At 33.6% G+C, this 27,836-nt stretch overlaps 1 protein-coding gene across 1 annotated transcript; it reads left to right on the top strand.

Moving 5' to 3' along the window:
• The first annotated feature begins 12,010 nt into the window (after nt 1-12,010).
• Nucleotides 12,011-12,977, top strand: LOC131159897 (uncharacterized). Its single transcript, XM_058115113.1, has one exon. It carries the CDS (start codon nt 12,302-12,304, stop codon nt 12,734-12,736), a length of 435 nt encoding a protein of 144 aa, XP_057971096.1. The 5' UTR covers nt 12,011-12,301; the 3' UTR covers nt 12,737-12,977.
• Nucleotides 12,978-27,836: the final 14,859 nt, after the last annotated feature.

Here is a 27,836-nt window from a genome sequence, read left to right on the forward strand (position 1 = left end):
TGGAAATTAGGCAAGTCGTCACAACTTAAGCCTCGATTGACCGAACATATAGTGTATAAAAGATTCAATCGACCGAATCGTACGGAAGTCAAAAATTTAACTTCGTACGGTTGACCAACCATTTTTGAACTTGAACTATATGGTCGATCAAAATGACACATAGGGAATTCCCAATGCCCTAGTCAACTAAAATATTAGTTTAAATTTAACCTGGTCGACGGAACCTCTGAATTTGGTCAACCGAACATGCTTGGTCAGCTGAAAATCGAAGGGTTCGAAATCGCCCTAAGACGATCGACCAAACCTACGGTTCAAAATCACCACGGTCGACTAAACTTATGAATATAGCCGACCAAACCTTTAATACGGTTGACCGAACCTCTCGGGTTGGTCAGATTTTTACCACAGTTAAACAGGGTTATTTTTCATTAAAGACAAACATTTTCAAAAATACCCATCGTGTCCCCAACGGTCATATTTTTGCCCAACTCTATATATACCCCCTCATAACTCCTGCTTAGCAACAAGATGAGCCCAAAATTTCTCTCAAAATATATACTTAATTTATTTACTCTCTTTTATTATTCTTTTGATAAATCTTACAAGAGAGCATTGTTTTTGAGCATTCATTTGGGCATTAATTTTTACAAATCATTTAACTCTCTTTTCATTCTTCATTTGAAAAATCTATTTTGGAAGGGATGTTTTATTTAGGGCATTTTTTATTCAAAGCATTTACTGTCAATATTTATACTTTGAATATCATTTCTTTTGAGAGTAAGCTTCTGGAATCTCCCATATATTTTATTGATAAATATTATTTAGAAAAAGTCTATATTGGTTATTTTGAAAGACTTGAGCACATTTATCTTGTGTTAGGAAAGTCTTATTGCAATCATTCTTACACACACACATATTATTTTTGTAAGTTCATTTGATGAAAACAAAACCCCAACTTCCTTTGAACAAGCTTTTTGAAAATCTTTTGGGAAGAGATCTTTTGGGGTTGAATCTTTGAAATATTCACTGTATACATTTTACTTAAAGATTCTGATAAGTTATTTTGAGAAAAACCACCATACTTACACTGACTTTATTTTCATATCATACGTGAGTGCATTTTTAGCTATAGTGTTGTACACATTTGCTTGTATTAGAAGCATATTTGGTTGTACAAAATATTTCATTTGATCATCTGTTGTATTCCCAATGTATGATCGGAAAATGGAGATTAGCCCTGTGAATAGTCCCGGACTGGTTCAGACCTAGTTAAGAGAACTTAGTGCACCATCCTGGTAAGGTGTTATAAACGATGTCGCTCCACTCGCAAGTGAGCAACCATAATGGAATCCTCTTACTTGTGAGCTTAGGGCAAGGATGTAGACAATATTGGTCAAACCCTGATATCATATCTGGTGTCAACTTTATTTATTTGCAATTTATTTTTCACACATGTATGATATTTTTCATTACTCTGATTATACTGTTTTTATATTGAATTGATATATGTTCTAGACAGACCCTACGTCATGGTATACTGCTACTAGACTAGTTATACTTAGGAAAAAAAATTTTAAATACCCAATTCATCCCCCCTCTTGGGAATACATCAATTCTAACATGGTATCTTGTCAATTTCATTCAAATTCAAATTCATTAGTTAAAGACTAAAACCAAAATTATCTTTTGAGCCAACATATTATTTTTAAAAAGTAAACAAAATATATTAACCTCCCCACTAATTTGATGAAAAAACGAAAATCTCCCTTGACATATGATTTTTATTGTACCATTTTGTGGGCTTAACAGTAAATTAATATAAGGGATATAAACATTGCAAAATAAAAGAGGAATGATTTTTAAATTCTTAAGAGAGGTTTTCATCTTTTTTTTAAAAACTTTGAAAGATGTCTTTTTTGCACTAAAAAATTATGTAGTAATTAAGTAAAAGAGGAAGATGATAATGTAGGTTGTTACTACATACATTAATTCATACTATTTTTATTATTATTACTATTACTATTATAATTGTTGACCTTATTGGTCGCACCCAATTTTGATAATGACAAATATTGATATTTGATGTTTGTCAAGTGCTTGTGCAGGTTTAAATCAATATCCCAAAGAAGGACACTTGAAGAAACAAGAAGACCATGAAGTTTTGTAATTTGTATTGTAATTCATATAGGTTTGTAATAATGAGGGCTTGTAATAGTAACTTAGGCATGTTGATGTATGCTTATCACTTGCACATCATGCACATAAGATATAGTGTAAGCTAAACTTGACCATAGCAAGACCCTAGGCTCCAACAATCACACACACATTGCATAAAATAAGAGTGTGAAATAATTGTGCTAAAATTGAATATATCTAAGCAAACTAAGAAGGGTCGGGCGACTGAACCTGTGGAGTATAAAACTCCTCGGGCGCCCGAACTTTGAAAGTCAAAAAGTTGACCAAGCCCTAGGGCAACTGAACTATAAATATACACATCTTCTTTAGGCGCCCGAATACCTTGAAACGGACCACACACCAACTCGAGCGACCGAATATTTCAGTTCAAATTAGCCCTGGGCGACTGAACACCTAAGTTCGGGCACCCGAACCCAGGACTAAGCACCCAAAATCACGTAGCTTTGCTGCTGACTTTGATTCAGGCTGCCGAACCAAGACATGGGTGACCGAATCAACCGAGAAAACTTTTATTGTTGTGTCTTCTTGGGCAACCAAACCTAGGTTTAGCCACCCGAACTCCAACAAGTTAAAATAAATTAACCGTGGTTAAACAGGGTTATTTTGGGCTAATTGGATTTTAATCTTTTGGGACCTTTTTAATAATACCCATTATATCCCAAACGATTATAATTTTTCACCTAGCTATAAATATACTTTCATTTGCAAAATTAGATAATAGATTAGACAAGTGATTAGTAAAAATTCTCTCTCTCTTGAAAATCCACTTTTTGCCCTATTACTCTCAAACTTGCATCCTCTTGATAAAATCCGAGATTGTGAGAGTTTCATTCGTGTTTGTTTGATTGTTGCTTAGAGCTAATACTCCCTTTGCTGTGTTTACTTAATATTTAATTTTTGGGAGCATACCTTAGGTTTGTCCCGCAGATTTGCTCATTATGAATCTTGTGTGGGATCAAACCAAGAAAGCTTAGGATATTTGCATTTTATTGCAAGTGTCCAAGAGCTTCGTTTTTGGTGTGCATAGAATTTTTCAAACAAGCAAATAATCCTTTCAAACTAGCTCTGCTCTTATTTCATTGAAGAAAATCATTTTGAAACTAGTTTGATTATCTATCTAGTATACTTGGAATATTTTTGTGTTGATTGAGATATTCTATTTAGATTCCAAGTTATTGCTTGCGTTGAATATTCTTGAGCATCATACTGATTGTATTGCTTCAAACACTCTTGAGTTTCATATTGACTATACTAAGTTGAGTGTTGGTAGAATACTACTTGCATCACTGAGCTTACACTATATCCTTGCTTTTGATGCATATGTGATTGAGCGTATTATTTGGGTACAATTCTTCTTTACGTGAAAGCACTACTTCATTGTACCATTTGATTGTAAAATCTGAGTGATTCTAGGCGTGGCTTGAGGGGGCGGTAATCCAGCCCGGTAAGGATTGTTGTACAGGTTGAGGTCAGTCTTGTGCTAATTGACCAGGCTTGTATAGGTGTCGCTCTACCTGTTTAAGTGAGCAAGTTATTGTGGTAATCCTTGTACTTGTTAGCCAAGGTGAGGACGTAGGCAACTGGCCAAACCTCGATAACATCTCTACGTGTCACTTCTTCTTTACTACTTTCTAGTGCTTGTGTGATTGATTAAATTGCTTTATTTACATTCTAGTATACATTTACTTTACTTACACTAGATTGACCATAGGGTTGTGAATATACTGGTGTTAGGAGATTGACCTAGGGTTTAAAAAATTCACCCCTCCCTCTTAGGATCACGGTAAAACTAACAATTGGTATCAGAGCCTAGGTTGCGTAGACTAACTGTTATTTTTCAAAAAGATTACTTATGGCACATAGCTCCGTGACCCCTTTCCCTAAGAGACCATCTTCCACACAACCTCCTATTTTCAGTGGTGTTAACTACACCTTCTGGAAACAGAGGATGCACATCTATCTTCAGAATACTAATTGGAAGGTGTGGAGGATTGTCTCTAAGGGAAACTATCTCCCTATGAAAACTGAGGGTGCAGCTAGGGTTCCTAAAACTGAGGATGAATATGATGATGATGATGATGATATGAAAGCTGTTAATCTTAATGCCACTGCCATGAATATTTTATACTGTAGTCTTGATGTAAATGAATTTAATAGGATTATATCATGTTCTACTACAAAAGAAATATGGGATAAGTTAGAAATCACATATGAGGGTACTAGGGATGTAAAGAAGAGTAGGATAGATATGTTGACGAGTGAGTATGAGGCATTTAGGATGAATGTAGGTGAGTCCATTCAGAGCATATACACTAGATTCACATACATCATAAACTCACTGCATGCATTAGGAAAGACCTATCCCACATATGAAATGTTTAGGAAAATCGTTAGAGGCTTACCTCCTATTTGGGAAGCCAAGGCTACAGCTATTGCTGAGGGTAGAGACCTTAAGGTCATGACCTTAGATGAATTGATAGGTTCCTTAATTACTTATGTATTGTCCATAAAATGAGAGACATAATGAGCACAATAGGGCTAAGAAAGTGGCTACATTGAGAGCATCTAATAACTCATCTAGTCAGTGTAGTGAGTCTGATACTGATGATGAAATGGCCATGCTAACTAGAAAATTTAGTAGATTTTTCAGGAAGAACAGGAAGCCCTATAAAAAATATAGAGAGTCTACTAATGAGAAGGGAGAGTCCAGCAAAAGAAAAGAAAAATCAAATGCTCCTACATGCTATAACTGCAACAAGGTGGGGCACATCAAACTCGACTGCCCACTGCTGAAAAAGGAAGCTAAGAAAAATAAGAAAGCCTTGAAGGCTGGGACTTCATGGGACAAACTTAGTAGCAGCGACTCAGAATCAGATCACGGCGACTCAGAAGTCGCTAATCTGTGCTTGATGGCACATGAGGAAGAGGTATTGTCTTCTAGTTCTTTATCTTCATATTGTTCATCTGATGATTATGATTTTAATTGCATGCTTACATTTAGAGAGTTACAGTTTGAATATATTCGTGTTTCTAAATTGTTAGGTAAAATGACCAAAGAAAATAATGATTTGAAAAAGAAATGTGAAAATTAGTCAAAATTGTTCAATATGTCAAAAACCTCTCATGCTTCTATTTTAAAACAAAAAGATGCTACTGTTGTTGAGATTGAGAGGAAATTGGAGGATAGTTCCAAAATTAATTTTAAATTCGCTAAGGGCAAAGAAAATTTTGAAAAATTGTTTGGTGCCCAAAGAAACTCCTTAAGTAAAGAGGTTCTTGGTTTTAATGATATTGAAAATGTTAGACGGCCTAATCTTTACTTAGGACACTTTACACGTGAGTCAAAATCCCATATTCCTCCTAAAGAACCTAAGTGTAGATTAATATGCTTTAAATGTAAACACATTGGTCACATTCAATTTGATTGTCCACTTAAGAATAAGCATGCTAGAATTAGGAAAGTATGGGTAGTTAAGGGAGATCCTGCAACTGACCCCCATGGACCCAACAAAATTTGGGGACCCGCATCAGTTACTTAGCTTATTTTGTAAGTATGCCTAAGATTGTCCTCCTCCAAGGACCGGTAGTACTTGGACAGCAGGTGTTCACGGCACATGACCAGCGACAAGGGAAAATTTACTTCAATTGTTCCCAAGGATAGAGGCTGCGTGACATTTGGCGAAAATGCAAAAGGACGCATCATCGTGGTAGGTAAGGTTGGTAAGAATTCATCTCTTACTATTGACAATGTTTTTTTGGTTGATGGGTTGAAGCATAATCTACTTAAAATAAGTCAGTTGTGTGACATAGGATATAAAGTATCTTTTGAGAATGATAAATGCATCATAAAAGATAAAACAGATCACAAAGTGCTTTTTACTGCTGATAGACATGAAAATGTTTATACTACTTCTCTTGACAACTTAGCTTCTCAACAAGTGACATGCTTTTCTGCTGTAAATGAAGTTAGTTGGTTATGGCATAAGCACATAGGACATGCTAGCATGGATTTATTGTCTAAACTTGTTAGAAAAGAATTAGTTAAAGGCTTGCCTAAGATGTCGTTTGTAAAAGGTAAAATTTGTGATGCATGGCAATTGGGTAAGCAAACCAAATCTAGTTTTAAGAAAAAAAAATTCATATGTACTACTAGACCACTTAAGATGCTTCACTTAGATTTGGTTGGACCTAATCCTGTGCAAAGTCTTCGTGGTAAATCTTATGCTTTTGTAGTTGTGGATGAATTTTCTAAATTCACATGGGTATTATTTCTTGCACACAAAAATGAATCATGTGAATAATTTACCAAACTTTGTAGAAGAATTCAGAATGAGAAAGGATATAAGATAACTCATATAAGGAGTGATAGAGACACTGAATTCAAAAATGAAGGCATAGAAAAATATTGTGACTTAGAGGGCATATCACATAACTTTTCTGAACCTATGACACCTCAACAAAATGGTGTAGTAGAAAGAAAGAATAGGTCACTGCAAGAAATGGGTAGAACTTTGTTGAATGAGCATAACTTACCTAAATATTTCTGAGCCGAGGCCATAAATACTGCATGCTATGTTATGAATAGGGTGTTGATTAGACCGTCAATAATAAAACCCCTTATGAATTGTGGAACAACTATAAACCCAATATTTCCTATTTTCATGTTTTTGGTTGTAAATGTTTGTGCTTATGGATAATGAACACTTAGGAAAATTTGATTCTAAATCTGATGAAGGTATTTTCCTAGGATATGCATTAAATAGCAAAACATATAGGGTTTTCAATAAAAGAACTTTAACTGTCATTGAATCTATTCATGTTGTGTTTGATGAGTCTAATCCATTTTCTAATAAAGATGATGAAGATAATATTGATATTAGAAAATGTTTAGAGAAAATGTCTATTGAAAACAATGCAAGTGAAAATCAAGAAGCAAATCAAAAATCACTTGAAGATAATGAAAATGGAAATCAGGAGTTGTCTAGAGATTGGAAATTCATTAGAAATCACCCTATAGATCAAATCATAGGTGAACCGTCCCATGGTGTAACCACAAGATCCTCCCTTAGAAATCTAGTGAATCATTCCGCTTTCTTATCCCAAGAAGAACCTAAAAATATTAAAGAAGCCATAGAGGATGAGTCTTGGGTGATGTCCATGTAAGAAGAACTTAACCAATTTGAAAGAAGTAAAGTGTGGACCTTAGTTCCTAGGCCTAATGAGCACACCATTATTGGAACTAAATGGGTATATAGAAATAAGAAAGATGAGAATGGGGTAGTAATTAGGAATAAAGCTAGACTAGTTTCCCAAGGGTATAACCAATAGGAAAGGATTGACTTTGATGAAACATATGCTCCTGTTGTTAGCTTAGAAGTCATTCGTATGATACTTGCCTTTGCTGCTTTTAAAAACTTTAAATTGTTTCAAATGGATGTTAAAAACGTTTTTCTAAATGGCTACATTAGTGAAAAGGTATATGTAGAACAACCATCCGGTTTTAAAAATCATAAATATCCTGATTATGTTTATCGGTTGTCTAAAGCCTTGTATGGATTGAAACAAGCTCCTAGAGTTTGGTATGAGAGGTTTAGTAGTTTTCTACTAGAAAATAGGTTTACCTGTGACAAGATTGACACTACACTTTTTATCAAATTCAAAAATGATGATATGCTCCTTGTTCAAATTTATGTGGACGATATCATTTTTGGAGCAACTAATGATTATTTGTGTAATGAGTTTGCCAAATGCATGCAAAGTGAATTTGAAATGAGCATGATGAGTGAACTTAGTTTCTTCTTAAGGCTACAAATTAAGCAAGCAAATCATGGAACTTTCATATGCCAATCAAAATATATTAGGAACTTGCTAAAAAACTTTAATATGGAAGATTGCAAAATTCTTGGTACACCTATGAACTCTTCCATTAAACTTGATAAAGATGAGCAATGAATTCCTATTGACGTAAAATTGTATCGTGGCATGATTGGAAGTCTCCTATATCTTTCTTCTAGTAGGCCTGATATTATGTTTAGTATATGTATGTGTTCTAGGTTTTAGGCTGCTCCTAAGGAATTTCACTTAAAAGCTGTCAAACGAATCCTTAGGTATCTAGTTGGGACTATAGAATTAGGCTTGTGGTACTCTTAGGTATCTAGTTGGGACTATAGAATTAGGCTTGTGGTACTCTAAGCACACTACTTTTGAGATTGTTAGTTATACTGATGCTGATTTTGCCGATAGTAAGGTTGATAGAAAAAGCACTGGCGGTACTTGTCATTACTTAGGACAATCTTTTGTTTCTTGGTTCTCCAACAAACAAAACTCAGTTGCCTTATCCACAGTCGAAACTGAATATATTGCGGCTGGAAGTTGTTGTGCCCAAACTCTTTATATGAAACAACAACTTATGGATTATGGATTGCACTATGACATGACCAATTAAATGTGATAATATTAGTACAATCAACATCTTTAAAAATCTTATTTCACATTCACGAACTAAATATATTGAGATTAGACATCATTTTCTTCGTGATCATGTACAAAAAGGAGATGTTGCACTTGAGTTTGTATGTACCAATGAACAATGAGCTGACATATTCACTAAAACACTACCCGAGGATAGGTTCACACAAATTAGACGTGAGTTAGGCTTAATGCATAGTAAAGAAGCTTCCTAAACTTAAATGTTCCATAACTTGCATAAATTTAGGGGGAGCTCTCTCATGGGAACTTTCCAAGTCTTAGCAACTAATACTACTGTTGACTTATCTTCTTGCTTTAGACTTTGTGAAGGTTGATTATTGACAGTATGCACATGCATTATTTCTATAGCATGATAATATTGATGTAATATATAATGATTATCATTTGTCATGAATAACTTTCTTGTCTATTTCATGATGATATTAAAATTTACACTTGATTGGTAGACCATACTGAACTGTTTGAGTAGTTGTGGATAAATTGTTAGGATATATAAAACTCAAATAGGTTACACTTATATGGGATTTTTTTTTTGGAAAGTCTGGTTTACAAACGGCACTCTGCCAAAATTTTTCTAAAATCTTTCCAAAATCTCTCATGTATAATGTAACATCTACCCATTGCCTAGAATTTTCACTCGTATAACCCTTTTTGCTGTTGCCAAAAGGGGGAGATGTAGAGGAAAAAGTAATTGGGTGTAATAAATGATGCATATTGTTAGGGGGAGCCTCTTTCGACTATGCCCAATTTTTTTTGCATATTTGTTATCATTAAAAAGGGAGAGAATGTTGATCTTATTGGTCACACCCGGTTTTGATAAAGACAAATATTGATATTTGATATTTGTCAAGTGCTTGTGCAAGTTTGTATTGTAATTCATATCGGTCTGTAATAATGAGGGTCTGTAATAGTAATTTAGGCATGTGCATGTATGCTTATCACTTGCACATCATGCACATAAGATATAGTGTAAGCTCAACTTGACCATAGCAAGACCCTAGGCTCCAACAATCACACACACATTGCATAAAATAAGAGTGTGAAATAATTGTGCTAAAATTGAATATATCTAAGCAAAGTAAGAAGGGTTGGGCGACCAAACCTGTGGAGTACAAAACTCCTCGGGCGCCCGAACTTTGAAAGTCAAAAAGTTGACCAAGCCCTAGGGCAACTGAACTATAAATATACACATCTTCTTCAGGTGTCCGAATGCATCGAAAGAGACCACTCACCAACTCAGGCAATTGAAAATTTCAGTTCAAATTAGCCCCGGGTTACCGAACACTTGAGTTTGGGCACCCGAACCCAAAACCGGGCACCCAAAATCACGTAGCTTTGCTATTGACTTTGATTCGGGCTGCTGAACCAAGACACGGGTGACCAAATCAACCTAGAACACTTTTATTGTTGTGTCTTCTCGGGCGATCGAACCTAGGTTTAGCCACCCGAACTCCAGCCGACTAAAATAAATTAACCGTGGTAAAACAAGGTTATTTTGGACTAATTGGATTTTAATCTTTTGGGACCTTTTTAATAATATCCATTATATCCCAAACGGTTATAATTTTTCACCTGACTATAAATATACTTTCATTTGCAAAATTAGATAATAGATTAGACAAGTTAATTCTCTCTCTCTTGAAAATCCACTTTTTGCCCTAATACTCTCAAACTTGCATCCTCTTGATAAAATCCGAGATTGTGAGAGTTTCATTCGTGTTTGTTTGATTGTTGCTTAGAGCTAATACTTATTTTGCTGTGTTTACTTATTATTTAATTTTTTGGAGCATAGCTTAGGTTTGTCCTGTAGATTTTCGCATTATAAATCTTGTGTGGGATCAAACCAAGAAAGCTTAGGATATTTGCATTTCATTGCAAGTGTCCAAGAGCTTCGTTTTTTTTGTGCATAGAATTTTTCAAACAAGCAAATAATCCTTTCAAACTAGCTCTGCTCTTATATCATTAAAGAAAATCATTTTGAAACTAGTTTGATTATCTATCTAGTATACTTGGAATATTTTTGTGTTGATTGAGATATTCTGTTTAGATTCTAAGTTATTGCTTGTGTTGATTATTCTTGAGCATCATACTGATTGTATTGCTTCAAACACTCTTGAGCTTCATGTTGACTTTACTAAGTGGAGTGTTGGTAGAATACTACTTGCATCATTGAGCTTACACTATATCCTTGCTTTTAATGCATATGTGATTGAGCGTATTATTTGGGTACAAATCTGTTTTACGTGAAAATAATACTTCATTGTACCATTTGATTGTAAAATTTGAGTGATTCTAGGCGTGACTTGAGGGGGTAGTAATCTAACCCGGTAAGGATTGTTGTAAAGGTTGAGGTCAGTCCTGTGCTAATTGACCAGGCTTGTATAGGTGTCGCTCCACCTGTTTAAGGGAGCAAGTTATTGTAGTAATCTTTGTACTTGTTAGCTAAGGTGGGGACGTAGGCAATTGGTTGAATCTAGATAACATCTTTGCGTGTCACTCCTTCTTTACTGCTTTCTGGTGCTTGTGTGATTAATTAAATTACTTTATTTACATTCTGGTATACATTTACTTTACTTACACTAGATTGACCATAAGGTTGTGAATATACTGGTATCAGGAGATTGACCTAGGGTTTAAAGTTTAAAAATACCAATTCACCCCTCCTCTTGGGATCACGGTAAAGCTAACAATAATTATTATTATAATATTTTTTAAAGTATATTTTAGGATGAAAAATTTGTGAATGAGAAATCATTTTATTTATAAGTTAGTCATATAATAGTTACATGTGAATTATGAGATGAAAATATTTTTAAAATATCATCAACTTTATTATTCAACTAATATTTTTAGATAAACATTTAAACTCTATTTAAATTAAGGATTTTTTCTTTTAAAAAAAGTAAAAATAAAAAGATATTTCTATTAAATTTTCTAAATATCAAATATTGCAAAAAAAATTCCAATTGAAATTAAAAATTAATAAAATTAGATCTTAATTATGTTAAAATAAAATTTTGTACATTAATTTACTATACATATATATATATATATATATATTTCTTTTTTTTCTAACTTTTCTTATTGATAACTAAACTTTAAAAAAAATCCTTTTATATTTTTCTTTTCTTTTTTAATATTTTCCCATCTCCAAAATCCAACTATTTCATTTAGTAAATCTTGAAGCTCTAAATTCTAAGTATTACGTGGCACAATCGCCCCTCATAAATATTGTATTTATGCCCAAGCATTTACCCTGTGCATGGCCATTTTGTCAATAAAACATTATAAAACATTATAAAGCGCTTTACCCTCCTTTAGTCATCTCCCACTGGCCTTGAACATGACACACCAGACAATGAAGAGCAAAACAGTCATTGCAAATGATGCTAAATCATTCCACAGATCACCCATAATATGATCATAAAACCCCCACTACCAAAACCCTCTCTCTCTCTCTCTCTCTCTCTCTCTCTCTCTCTCTCTCTCTCTCTCTTAATTTCTCTATCTTTTCTTGCAATCCAAGCCTCGTTTCAATTTATACCCCAAAACCCAGAAACAGAAATCTCAGTACCTTGCTCCGATTGAACCAGAAATCAATCATTTCAGATTAAGAATGAGTTCCACCTGCATATCGAGCTGCGTCAACGATGCCAGGGTCCCCGTCAGAGCCACCTACGTGAACCTCTATAAGTGGCCGGAATCCGACGCCGAGTTCGTGCGATCGGTGGGCTCCGCAGCGCGCGGCGGCGCCGTCGGCCGGCCCAGGGTTGTGGACAGCATCTCCTGCCGGCAGATGTACCTGAGGAGCTACACGTTCTCCAGGAAGGAGACCGTGCCGGAGAAGACCAGGAAGTGCTTGGGCAGAGTGAAGGAGAGGGTGACCCACGGCGGCAGGCGGCGTCGGACCGGGGGTGAGGGAGGAGGCGGCGGGCGTCGGAGGAGGTGCCGGGTGATGAGCAGGGTGAAGGAGGTGTCGTGCGCGGCCTTGTACGCCATATTCCACCGGCTGCTGTCATGCACCACGACCGTAGATGTCATCGACGGTTAAGACTGAAAAAGATCAGTAATAATTTTTGGAATTTTTGTTTTGGTTAATTTGAGTATTTATAAATATAAAGAACATGGTGTATTTTCTTTTGACTTCCTGCTGATCTTCTTCTTCTTTTTTTTCCTCAATTATGATTATTTTTGAGTTAAATAGATGTGTTTTCCCCCTTTTGCTAATTTCCTTTGTATAAATTGCATGTTGTGATGGATAGAAGTTTTCGTGATTTGGTGTTTCTAGATTATTTCTTTGTCTCAGTTTTTATTTTTATTATTTAGAAATTCTTTTTTTTTTTAATATGAACAAATTAGATTAGCTGTTTAATTTTAACCATAAAATTTATGAAAATTATTATTATTATTATTTTAAGATAGCTTAGAGAATGTAAAACCATTTGAACTTTGAATTAGTATCTTATATTTTATTTGGATAAGTATGACCCTACTTTTGTGAAAAGTGTATGAAGAGATTATGTGCAATTCTAGCATTTTTTTTTTTAAAAGAATATTTAAGAATTAAATTTATTCATATTACACAATCACATTTAGTAATTAATTATATTTCCAAAAATTTGTATGACATTATATAAGAATTAATGAGTTTCAATCCTTCACACAGATACCATTTATTACAGGGGCGTGCCAATGATTAATGGATAAATGATGGCAATATGCTTAATACATGTGTATTTTATATTTTAAAAAATATGAATTTTAGTTTTTAAATTTAGACTTGAATAAAATATAATATAAATTTATTTCATTCAAATGTAAGATTTACAACTCATGTTGCAAATTAGTATAATATAATTTTCAACGTAATTTTATATTAAATTTTCTCAAAATCTAATATAAGTTCAAAGACTCAAATAATTTACCCTCAAGGTGTGGTTCAGGTGGTAGTGTGGGTTGCGGGAGTGCCTCTCATGAGGTCAAGTGTTCAAACCCTTCTGGACTCATTTCCGCTCCTAAACTCCTGAATTTACCCTCCCTTTAGAGTTGTGGGGTCAACTACAAGGGGCGCAGGATTAGTCACGTAAACCGTCAAACGGACACGTGGATACCCGGTGCGTAATCCAAAAAAAAAAAAAAGACTCAAATAATTTGGATGTGTGGGGATTTCGAAAAAAACATAACATAAAATTATATTTAAATTTCTAAATTTGTAAAAAATAAAATTAAAAAATTAAAAATTCATACTATAATTAGCTTGATATCTTTCTTTACAACAGAGTTGTGGTACTCTTTTCGAGATGTGTGTGATAAAATAGATAAGTGGAAAGGGCGTGTTGGGGATTGACGCTTGACGGTGAGATCCTTAGTTCGATTCCTATTGTTTGATCGAATTTCGTTTTATTCCTGTGGGGCTATGGGGGCGGTTTCCGTAGGCGTGTGAATAGACTGTGTACCTTAAAGATGTCGTCATAATTGAATGACTGGGAAGAGTCAGGATACCAGACATAATTGAAAAAAAAAATAAAATAAAATAAAATTTACATGATACAATTATAGAGGAACTAACAATACATAGACGGCTTCTAGATTTTTTGTATTTTTTTCAGGCTGTTGAAAGTTTGTGATTGGGAATATGACAGTTGTGAGTTGTTGCAACTAAATAATTATTGCCCTGAAATTCTTTTTGACCAATTAAAAACCTGCACATTCTTTATTAACAAACAGTAAAGAAAGGGAAACTCTATAGTGCGGCGCATAAAAGTGTAGTACCTGTACGCACGAATTATTGGACGCACGATGTAACCTAGGTTGGACATCGTCCTGCATCAGCGGTCCAGCTTCAGCACGCGCGCAGATTGGAAGGATTATGTTTGGAGGTGGTGGCAGTCAAAATTGGGGCCTACATACACATTTTTTTTATTTATCATTTTCCTCCTAGTTATGTAACGGTCAATGATGGCACGGGCCGCAAGGGAGGGCCTGACTAAGTACATTAGTGTGAGTTTCACATTGTTATATTCATAAGATCCTATTGCAATAGGCTTGGAACGGAAAGACTTTCATCTTTCTTTCTTAAGATTTGTGAATAGGAATTTTTTTATAAAGTTTTAAAATTTTTATTAGCCTTTTTCTTGATTTTAAAAATTTTATATTATCTAAGGTTTGTTAAGAAATATTTGTTTCTCTCTAATAAATTTAAGAAAATATTTCTAAAATTCTTAAAATTTCAACCGTCATTCGAGAAATTTTTCAAATTTCAAAAAATATTAGTATCTTTTTGTCAATATCAATGAGGTCTATATCTATTACTTGAAATATATTCAAATTGTTACCGAAAGTTCTCTGATTAATTAACATTTAGGTTTAGTTTGCATTGATAACTTATGAAAATTAATTTATCATATAAAGGAGTTGGCTAGGGAAAAAAATAAATCGAAGTGAAATATTTTTAAAAATATTTAGAATAACCAAAATAAATGTGTTTTTCAAAAATATAATAAATACATTAATAAATTTATAATATTTAAAATACTAGAAATGCTCATGGAATAAAGTCATTTGTTACCAAAAAAAAAAAAAACCATATGAGATATGTTTAGTAATGAAAAATATTTTTTATATATTTTTAAAGAATTAAAAATTAGCTCATTTTTTAGTTTTACAATTATTGTATAAAATAAATAAATAAATAATAATTTTGACACTATTTACTTGTGAAAATATTTTTAAAATTTTTATTTTTAAAATAATTACAAAAAACACTATTTTTTTTAAAATTTTTTGAATTTATATAGGAAAGTTGAAAAAAAAAATTTTAATTTTTAATTTCTTACTTTGCATAAAGAATGGAATTCGAATTTTAACTTTAATTTGCATAAATTATGTATTAAGTTTTTTAAAAGAAAAATTGTAAAAATTCAAATTAATCCAAGAACCCATGATTTCATAAATTTTTTGAAAAATAAAAAACATTTTTTTAAAATTATTTTAAATTTTAAAAATAAAAAATAGAAAATAATTTTACATAACTAAACAAATTCTCTATTGTCTTACCATTTCGATAAAAAAAAATAAAAGAAATTAGAAACTAAAAACATAAGATGAAAGAGTAGTGCCATATAGCGTGGGCCCCTAACGACACAGGCTCATGAGTAGATATGAGGCCTGCACTGCTACACTATCTCTCCGTATCAAATATCATTATTTTAATATGATTAAAAATTAAGAAAATTAAATGTTAAAATGTATAAAATTAAAAATTTGTTCATTAATTTAATATTTTATTTTTTTTTTATCAATTTTTTTGATAATCAAACATGAAAAAGTAAAATTCTTCTTATTTTTTTTTCCTTTCTCCACAATTTTTCAAGTCTCATTATTTTTCAAGTTCCAAATAAGCTGTAAGAGAATTAATAATATGCACAAAAAGAAAAAGAGAAATATGAATACGTAAATTTTCATGCCTAAAGAGCTGCATTGAGAGTATTTGAAAGTTCTGCTTGAACATGAAAGCTGTCATTTTTAGAAGTAATAATTCTCAAGCTCATCTACTCTATTGGAATCTCATCCTAATTATTTAGAAGATAATATATATGAAAAGGAGAAAAAGAGTAACTAACACTTATGTCGATCAATTCCTCTCCACTATTCATATAGAAAAACATCAAAAATCAAAACAATGTGCTTTAAAGTGCTTTGTCACAATTACTCCCATTAATCTGCAAGAACTGGACATGGTCATCCCTTAAAATGCAAGGGTATTAATTATATCATTTTGGAAGAAAGTATAAATCGCAAAATGATTAGGGGTGACCCAAAAAGACAGAACCATAATTAGGTACCAAAAGTACTGCGCATGCCACAGCTCAGAGAGAGAGAGAGAGAGAGAGAGAGAGATTATGGCAGCCACCAAACCCACTTTGGTAGGGGAAGCATGCAGGGGACCTAGCCGAGGTCATCAATATGCTTGAGAAAACTTGCTTCCCATGGGGTTCACCTATGCTATGGCTAGGCTAAAAGCTTATTTGGAAATGATGCAGTGACCCGACTACCACTTCAGAAGCTTCCATGTGAGGTAGCATCGAGGTGGCGCTGTGAGTTTATCGCATTGTAATTTTTTTAGTGGCGCTATCCCACACGGATACCTTATGATGGAGAGAAAAATGGTGAAGTGAAACTTCTGACTAGTCTTTTTTAGGTGGGGGGAAAAAAATAAGTACAAGTTTTTTATGAGGTTGCTTGTCTCTTATAAAATTAATAAAGTTTAATTAGTTCAAAACAAGTTTATTTTTTTATTTTATATCATTTGAGATTTCATTTTTTAGGAAAAAAAAAAAATTCATAATCTTCCTCAGTCATCTCTGCAAAATGCTTGAAAAGTGATGAACCTTCACTTTTGGAAATAATTTTATTTTTATTTTAAAATTTTAAATAATTACAAAAATGGCATTTTGCCTTTCAATTTTCCAAAATTATGCAATAAAACAATTTTTTTTTTTTTTTTTTTTTTTAATTCGGGGACTCTAGCAGTCATCACGCCACTTTGAGCACTATGGTGCAACACCAAACTCGAAGTGAAAGTTGTCCGCCCATTGATGCTTCCCTAGTAAATCACTGACGTAATATTTTAAAGGAATATTGAATCCATAACCTTGGGATTACCAAAATTATAAGTCATCCTTACCATTTGAACTGGCTCGACTGAGCTAAAACAAAATATTTTTGTTATTATTTTCTAAATTTTCTCCGTAAATGTTGGCAAGTGTTTTTGTAATTATATAGATATTTAGAAATAAAATACAGTCCTAGGTATTTTTGTAATTAACATACTCCTCTTTTCTTAGCCATTCAACCACACATATATGGCTGACAACTTCTACGGTTGGACAATTGGAAAAAGCACACAAGCAGAGCAGTATTTGGGCAAAAATGATGGATAGGCAGAGCTCATTCTGAAGCAAAATGAAGGCTTCCTTCTTAAGTTTTTCAGCCGCAGACACTTCTTAAAACATGATTATTATCTTTTGAACAATTTAATTTTCTCTTTTATAGCTTGTAAAACAATTTCTGGCTTGTGATCACTGTTTTTCTTCGGCCTCTGTTTTTGTTGATCACAGAGGGGGAGAGGAGCATCAAAAGAAACATCTATTGATTTATGCCTAGTATTGAGTTGTGTTTGTGATTGGTATTGATTTGTATTTATGGTTGGCATTGTTTGGTTTTTATACCATTTCTAATGGTTTAATGACTAATTTAGTTATGCTTACTGATGATTGCTCACAAATGATTACTTATGCTTGAACCCATATTTGATTATTATTTATTTTGTTAAAAATGAATCCTCTATTGTTTGTTCTAACGGGATCTCATATAAATCTATAATGTTCTATTATGGATACTGTTGTGTCGGACACTCTATTTGTGCTAAACACCAATACTACTACTAATGCTATTGAATATATAAAAACTAAAGTAATGCAGAAACTAATAATAAAAGATAGTAATAAAGAACAATACAGGAATTTAACAAGGTTCGGTACAAAATTACCTACGTTTTCAGGCGCCGACGATCAATCCACTACTTTAAAATAAAGTACAACTTTGAGATGTGTTTTACAAATGGAGAGTTGAACTTTTTATATACCTTCAACCTCAAGTTCAAAAAATATTTCCCACCAATGTGGGACAAACAAAAAATTTCAAAACAACTTTTCCACCTATGTGGGATGAACAAAAACCAACAAATCTCTACCTTGACGATAAATTTAACCAAATTTTCAGTCATCAACATTCTCTGAAATTCCACATCATTGGAGCCTTCCAAAAAATATTCAGACTTACAAGATATTAATCAAGTCCAAACAATGTTTGAACTTGATTGTTGTCACAATCTTAGTCAACATATCTGTGGGATTTTCAACTGTAGCACTCTTCTAAATGAGTATTTTGCCTTTATCAATTACATCTCGTATAAAGTGAAACCGAACATCAATGTGCTTCCTTCGTGCAGAGTAGACTTGGTTCTTTACCAAATGAATAAAACTTTAGCTATCACAGAACACAAAAATGTGCTTTTGAACAACTCCCAAATTTTCAAGTAAACCTTGCAACCAAATGACTTCCTTAACAATCTCTGAAGCTGTCATGTACTCTACTTCTGTTATAGAAAAAGTAATGATAGACTGTAAGGTAGACCTCCAACTTACTGGACCATTAGCAAATGTAAAAACATATCCAGTAGTTGATCGATGTTTATCCACATCTCCTACAAAATCATAATCCACATATCCAACAACACGTTGATCAATAGTACTATTTTTCTCAAATACTATACCAATATCAATATTACTCATAATGTATCGTAAAATCCATTTCACAGCTTGGCAATGTCTTCTACCCGGATCATACATATACCTGCTCACCATACTAACAACTTGTGAAATATTAGGTCTTGTACAAACCATTGCATATATTAGACTATCAACAGCACTTGCATAAAGAACCTGTGACATATACTTACATTCCTCATCTGATTTAGGAGATAAAGCTACACTAAGTTTGAAGTGAGGAGCAAGCAAAGTGCTAACTGGTTTTGATAGTTCAAACATGTCAAAACTTTGTACTACCTTCTTCAAATACTGTTTATGAGACAAACTAACTCTTCCTCTCATTCTGTCTCTATATATCTCCATGTCAAGTATCTTTTTTACTTCACCAAGATCTTTCATCTTAAACTCTTTATTTAACTGACTTTTCAATTTGTTGATTTCTTCCCTGTTCTTTGAAGCTATCAACATATCATCAACATATACGAGTAAATATATAAAAATCCAATTTGTAGTCTGCAAAAATAAACACAATGATCATGTTTATTTCTAATGTACTTTTGACCAATCATAAACTAATGAAATCATTTGTACCTCTGTCTTGGAGACTGTTTTAAACCATTCAATGTTTTTCCCAATTTGCATACCCAATTTTCTTTTCCAGCAACCTGAAATTCATCTGGGTGAGTCATATAGATTTCCTCTTCCAAATCACTATGTAAAAATGTAGTTTTTACATCGAGCTGAACTAGTTCAAAATCAAATTGTTCTACCAAAGCCAACAAAATTTGAATGGAACAATGTTTAACAACTGGATAAAATACTACATTATAATCAATACCTTCCTACTGTGCGTAGCCCTTAGCTACTAATCTTGCTTTGAAGTGAACATTATTTGCATCTGTAAATCCTTATTTCTTTACATAAACCTATTTTGCAACCAATTGCTTTCTTACCTTTGGGTAGCTGGGCTAGCTCCCAAGTCTGATTCTGATGAAGAGACTGCATTTCTTCATTCATTGCTCTTTTTTACTTGTCTGATTCAAGGTTCCTTATTACTTTTTTGAAAATGCAAGGAACGTCATCATCTACAACTGGAAGTGCATAGGCCACCATATCAGTATACCAAACAGGTTTTTGAATTTCTCGTCTTGGCCTCTAAGAAACAATTGATTTTTGTTGTTATGAAGATTCTCATATTGAAATCTCTTCTTCTTTTACACTATTCTTTACTGTAACTGAAGAGTTACATCGTGTAGTCTCATTTCTTACTAGGTTTCCCAAAATTGTCTTAACCTCCACCTGTTGTTAAGTATCATTGGTATTTTCTTCAATTGGCGACTCTTTGCGTATTGTTTTCTTCATCATCGCAAGTTCATCAAAAGTTACATCCCTACTTAAAATCATTTTTTTTCGTCTCTAGACACCAAAGACGGTATCCTTTGACTCTTGCACTACTCCCCAAGAATATTGCTTTCTTGGCTCTTGGATCCAACTTAGATTCTTTGACGAGATAATAAGTCATAGTACCAAATACATGTAAAGAATCATAATCACTAGCAGGCTTTCCATACCATACCTCATAGGGTGTTTTTCCCCCTATTGAATACGGTGTCCAACCCCGAGAGTATACACTAGAGTCATTAGGGGGTGAATGGACTCTTTTCGCGGAATGCATATTTTTCTACAAAATAAAAACTCTTGGCAAGATATAAGAAATTATATCACAATATAAATATAAATCATGCACAAGATATAAACTAAAGAGTGTAAGGGAGACAAAGAAAAACACCGGTATTTTTACATGGTTCGGCACCAAGCCTATGTCCACGCCTTAGTACCAATCCAAGGATTCCACAATCCACTATAATATCATTCACCGGCGAAGAAGCCTTGCAACTTAGGTACCAAACCCTACACTTGGGAACAAATCCCTACTGTGCTCACCAAGAGCCTTCACCAAGCGGTTCACCACAAACCTTCACAATGGTTCACAAATAACCTTACAACCAAGAAGATGATTTACAAAGAGATGCTCCTCACAATGAGTTGATTACAATGCAATACAACCTCACACTACTCTCTCAAGGATTGAATCAAACACATATAGAGCAAGAGAGCACTTGAGCACTTATGAATGAATAACTATAATGCAAAGTGCTTAGGTTTTAGATTTGTTGGCCTAAGGCTTACAATTCTTATTTTGATGATAACAAATAAATGATATGCTTAATATGTTTTAAATAAAATTTTTTCAAGAAAGTAACAAAGCTCAAGTGCATAAGGAAGTTTATGGATTACAAAGAATCCTTGAAGAACACAAAGGAAAGCTCATGGATTATAAAAGAGCTTGAAGGACAAAGTTATACTGAGAAAAGTTCAAAGGAAAGATTGAAATCACAAAGATGATGGAAGAACAAGACTGAAGACTAAAAGAATTATATTTTTTTTAGGATATTCTAAATGTAAGTACTTCAAAGTTAATCTCAAATATAAAGTGGTTTGAAGCTCATAAAAATTTAAAAATATGTTTTTATATATATACTCTAAAGAATATTTCTTAAATCAATAAAAAGAAAGGGTTTAAGAAAAGAAAACTTTTTGAAATAATGAAGGGTCAGGCGACTGCCACATTAAGAAAATGGTTTTTCAAATAGTTAGTAGCTAAACAGGCGACTGCCTAAACTTCCAGGCGACTGCCTTGGTTCTGGCAGGCGACTGCCAGGATTCAGTGTTGAGAGAGTGCTCTGTGATAGGCGACTGCCAAGTCGTGGCAAGTGACTGCCACTCAAACATTGGCATTAATTCTCTCAACGAGAAGATTTTTTAAACCACATTTTTAAATACATTTATTTCAAATATTTGGAAATGATTTTTAGGAATCTTTGGGAGTAATGGATGGCTTCTAAAAACATCTATAAATAGTCAAGAGCTTCAAAGGTTTGACATATGATTATTGAGGCAATATTGAAAGGTTTTTGAAATTAAGAAATTCTCAAAGGTTTTCAGATCCAGCAATCTTCAAAGTTTTCAGATCCAGAAATCTTCAAAGTTTTTAGATCAAGCAACTTTCAAAGATTTTTAGATCAAGCAAAGTTTTCAAAGGTTCTTAGATCAATTGATCTTCAAGTATTCAAAATTCTTAAAGGATCTAAAACTTTATTGAGTTTAATATTGATTCATACTTTGAAGCAAAGCTTTCAAAAATCAGAATCTTTCATTTTCTTTGAAAAATCATTTGGTAATTCATACTAAGCATTGAGTTTCAAATTTCTTATATTTGAATTACCTTGAAGTATAAGTGTGTTGATCATTGTACTAATTTACTCTATTGTGAGAGTTCTCTTTTGTACACAAATTTCTTTATCATCATTCTTAAACAATTCAGAGTTGTTGAATCGTTGGACCAAACAAGGGGTTATTGTTTGGAGAGGCGGGCTCTAGCCTAACAGAAGGAGTGGTTGTAAATAGGTAATGTTCCACCAGGTAAAGGAACTGATATTGTGGAATCCTTTGGTGTTTTGCCAAAAGCGAGGATGTAGGCTGTGTTGAAGCTGAACCTTGTAAAAATTCTTGTCTTTTTCTCTCTGCTTTACTTTATATTCTTTACTTGCTATAGTTGTATGATTTAAAAGTGCAGGTTGCAGGTTCTTAAGTGAGAAAGAAACAAAGGTACTTGATATTTAGAAAGTACGTTTTGATTAATCGTTTGCAGAAACCCAGAGAGGGAGTACGTTGGTTAATCTACAAAAATTTTAATCAAGTAGAGTGCATACTAAGAGTTTACAGGGAAATCAACAAAAGCTTTAATATTTTTTGATTGAGTGATTGAATTATCTTGGTTTCATTGATTGATTTGTAAATTTAAATTTCAGTATTTCTTAAGTGTGGTTATCGTTCATATATATCTTGTTTTCTGGGTAATTAAAATTAAAAGCTTAAAAATTATTAAAATATAAAAAGAATCCAATTCACCCCCCCTTTCTTGGGAAGCTATTCCTCATTTCAAGATTGAAATATATTTTTCACTAAATGCTTGTAATAATGATCAAAACCATATATAAACAAGGCTAATACCTTGTATTTATAGCCAAAACCCCCTACTAGTTGTTAACTAGCCGTTGGGAGCAATTCCCATAAGAAACTAGTCATTTTCTAGCCGTTATGGCGTTGAGCATGAGTCCACTCTTCGACAAGTCCCCTACACTCGTCGACTAGTCACTTAAGCAGGAAACTCCCATTGGCTACTAGTTTTACTCGTCGGCTAGTGTTGACTAGTCACTCATCAATGAATCCCCTGTTCTTGTCAATGAGTGCACTGAATCAGAAAAAGTAATCAACATGAAAGTTGTGGGATTTTTTCTTAACTTTCCAGGGACACCAAGATCATCCTTTTTAAACTTTTATATCAAACGTTGTGCCCTAAATACTTAAGAGTGTTCAGGACTCAAGGCTACACTACGTGAGTCGACAATTGCTTTGTTTTTCCTTATCAAAAATCCTTTTAATGACTTAAAACATTCTTGGACAAAAGTATATTTAATATATTAAGTCTAATAAAATTTAATACTTATCCAAGTGAGTTTCCCCTTGAATTATAAGATATCCTGATTTATGAAAACACATTTGAAAGCTTGTTTCGATATCTTATATGCTTGGTATGTCCTTTATAAAAATATACTTGACTTTCTTGAGTTTTTAGGACATCAAACATGTTTTAACAAAGTCAAGACTAAGTATAAAAAATGTTCTTAAAACTAGGATGTTAAAAACTTATCCCTTTGAAAACATATTTTGAGTAGAGAATATTTTTGACAAACTCTTTGATTTTAACTTTGAAAACTATTAAAGTTGAGTTTGTGACTTTAGGTAAAATCCTATTTATTCATGTGTCCTAGTATGCATGCATTTGCTCAACTCTTGCTTAGAAATCATGCAAGAAACAAAACCGCAAGAGTTACAAAATATGCTACCTCAAACACACCCCAAATACATATAAGACTTCATTAAGCTTCCTTTGGTCATGCTTGGATCCTTCTGAGTATGTGTCCATTTGATCTTTACTTCTTGATGTTGACTCAGTTCGATCTTTACCTTCGATCCAATACTTCATCTACGAGTACCTGTACTAAACATGATCTGCAAAGATAGGAAAACACTAGGAACAATATATAGGTCAATATCATCAAAACACCTTAAACAATGATGGTGTAGCCACCAAGGTTAACATTCTACCCTTTTTTGATGATGTCTAACCTATTACTAATTTGCTTAATCTTTGCATTGGTATTTGTACTTATTATGGCTTGATATGCAAAGATAAGCTATCCTAGAACCACTAATGGGTTGTTATCATTAAAACAAGACAATCAAGCTTACATAGCCTCTAAGGCTAACACCCCTATTGCAGATGACGGTAGACGGTTGATGAGATGACACGCATATCTAATAGCCTCATCCCAAAACCTTTTGTCCAACCCAGCATTAGACAACATACATCAAACTTTCTCCAACAAAGTCTGATTCATGTGCTCTACCACCTCATTCTTCTTGGTGTATCTCAAACTGTGAAGTGTCAGGAAAAACCTTCATCTTGACATACCTTCATAAACGGGTCACTCATGTATTTACCACCATTATCTTATCTGAGATGTTTAATTTTTCTGTCAGATTGAGTTTTAACTAATTTTTTCCACTTAAGAAAAATATCACACATTTCATTTTTATGTTTCATAGAATACACACATACTCTTCTAGAAAAATCATCAACAAAAGTGACAAAATAATGCATACCACCCAATGAAGCAATTTTAGTAGGTCCCCTTATATCTGTGTGAATGTAGTCTAAAATACCTTCAATTTGATGGATTGCAGTGCCAAATTTCACTCTAGTCTGTTTTCCAAGAATACAATGCTCACAAAATTCAAGTTTGCATACCTTTGTAGAGATCTGGAAAATAGAAATGATAAGAGAAATAGAAGAAAAGAGGAAAATGGTTTGGTGAGGACAAAACCGGTGACAGTTTTCTGAAGTGCTAAGAAAATCGTCGACGGTTATATTTTTACCGTGACCAGGTTAAGGGTAAACAGTGAAAACCGGTTTGGTTAAAAACAAAACCAGCGACGGTTTTCTAGGAGCCTAAGAAAACCATCGATGATTTTTTCCAGGGATAGAATACTATAAAAGGGCTGCATGTCATTTTTCTTGTAAAAAAAATTCAAAACCCTGACTCTCTCTCTTTCAACTGTGAACATTTCCTCTCTCTCTCTCTCTCTCTCTCTCTCTCTCTCTCTCTCTCTCTCTCTCTCCTCATTTTCTCACTCTAAACTCCCCCCATCGACGATCAAACTCCGTTTCAAAAGCCTAGCAGCAATCCTCGTCAATTTGACCAGAGCAGAATTGTGTTTGGAGGATCCCAGGCACCACCTCAAAACTGAGGTAAGGAAGTGATTATGGTGTTGATTGGTGGTTTAATTGATTTAATGGGTGTATAGGTTTAGGAATGTGAATATGAACATTATTTGATGTTGAACTTATAAAATTGGGATTTGTGGAATACAGGGTTTTGGTGCGAACGTCGTAGGCACGGGTTTAGAATCCTTGCGGGCGTTTCCTCAGGGAATGAGGTAAGAGTAATAAATAGTTAATTGTTTGATGTTTCATTGATTAAATGAAGTATTTGGGTTCGGAAAAATGTGAATGTGATATTATTTTGGGGGATACATAATTTCAGGGTTTTTGAGTTTCGAATGCTGTGGGCATGAGTATAGAGTTTTAGCAGGCCTCTTAATAATTAGGTAAGGGGAATAAGTTAAGTCAGTTAATTTCAGAATTTTATCAATTAAAATATAACAGTTTTTGGGATTTTAGCATATGATTTGCTGGATATTACAGAATATAAAATCTACAATATGGGATTTGAATTTTACCTCTTTTATATGTTTGTGAAAATTCAGAAATTTTGGGATACAGGAAAGTTTTACAAATGATACATATATTATTTTTATATAGCACGAACATATGATTTTTCCTGTATAGATTATAGTATAAGAGTTTCATTTAAATTGTGAAGCATAAGAAATAGCAAATACAATACAGAGATTTAATACAGAAATTTTTACATTTTTTACAAAACCGTGATATTATAGTTTGTAAAGAACCATGATTTACAGTTATTACAAAACCATGATATACAGTTATTACAGAGCTATGATTTATAGTTATTATACATAATCATGGTTATTTCAGTTATACAGAATCATGGTAGAACAGTATATACAGTTATACAAAATCATGGTAAAACAGTAATATACAGACATAGTATTATATAATATTAGATCCTTGATGGACTAGAAGAGATTATAGAGCATGGTATCGTAGCTAATATAGTATAGATAGTGCAACCACACATCTCAGATAGAGTGTGGAATGACAGTCGATTGTGCCCAAAGAAGAGACGAGGAGCTCCCTGGCAGTCAGGACCAGATTGAGGGGGCCAATCGTATTACAGAGGTTTACAATTTGACTTAGCGTGGAAGGTCAGTCAGAGTTAAATGCAGCCCACGGGCCACACAACCTAAGCATGCAGGGTTAATTCATGCATACAGTTATCCATGTAGGGAAGCTTTCATAGTTATATAGATAAATGTATATAGTTTTACAGAGAACAGGAACTATCTATTACAGGTAAAAGTATGTTCAAATAGAAAGTTTATTTTAAAAGGCATAGATGTGATTTATGATATGTTTTACATTGAAATATTATCACAGTTATAGTTGAATTAATAATTATGTTATTCAAGTAAAACTCATTTGCCACACACTGGTTGTAATTTATTCCATTTTATTGAGACATGTCTCACCCCAGCATTCCAAACATTTCAGGTGATCCAGATAATCGTGCGAAGCGAGCTTCGAGATAAAGGGGACTTTAGTACTGCTCTCATTGAAGGGTAAGTGTTGTTTTAAGAGATGTATTTTTGAGTAATCCCTAGGAGCTTTTGTGGATTTTCTGGGAGATGTATATGTATGTTTTGGGAAATACTAAAACTCTGGTATGTAAATAAGGTTAATGTATTTTCATGTTTTTCTGATGCATAGGTGGTATGTTTTGTGAACAGGTGTCCTCGGTACCACTTGAGGTCCGAGACGTTATAGTGGATATTATTATAGGTATCAAAGTAATATTATATTATTGCAGGATATATAAAAGAAAAGTGGTAATAATTTTGGGGTTGTTACAAGTTTGGTATCAAAGCCTAGGTTGCTAGGTTCTGTAAACTTTAGTGCATAGCGGAAAACAATACCAGAGTATAGGAATGGATTTTGATGAGGATAGGTAGAGGATGGACTGGGATTTTGGTAAAGTCAATGTGATTGATTAATATGAGAATTTAGGGTTGTCTCGCAGTTTGGAGACAGGAACTTCAGGATGGTTTCTGTGATTTTCCTAGGGTGACAATTTTAGGAAAGTCATGGTAAACTATCATTGGTTTTGTTTCCGAATGGTAAGATTGAGCCTTAAATTAGTGGATTGGTGGTATGAAGATATGTTATGATTCTTAGTTAGATTAATGTAAGAATTGTATTATGAAGCTAGGATTCTCAAATTATTCTCGTGTTATTATAGGATGGACCCCGGAATTAACAATGCACACGTCGGTGGTAGTAGTGATGTAGGGCCTTCTAGTATATGTGGCATTAACACTGACCACGTGTTGTGTAGTGTAGCACAGCAAGTTATGGCAGAAATCGCCCAGAATACCGGAGAATGGGGCTACCCACTAGCTGATTAGGGTTGTATGATCTAGCAGTTCACCGAC

The sequence above is a fragment of the Malania oleifera genome, chromosome 7, assembly GCF_029873635.1.
Source record: "Malania oleifera isolate guangnan ecotype guangnan chromosome 7, ASM2987363v1, whole genome shotgun sequence".
Lineage (NCBI taxonomy): Eukaryota > Viridiplantae > Streptophyta > Magnoliopsida > Santalales > Ximeniaceae > Malania > Malania oleifera.

What these genes read in the sequence shown, in the direction of transcription:
- LOC131159897 (XM_058115113.1), top strand. Translation starts at nt 12,302, where the DNA reads ATGAGTTCCACCTGCATATCGAGCTGCGTCAACGATGCCAGGGTCCCC.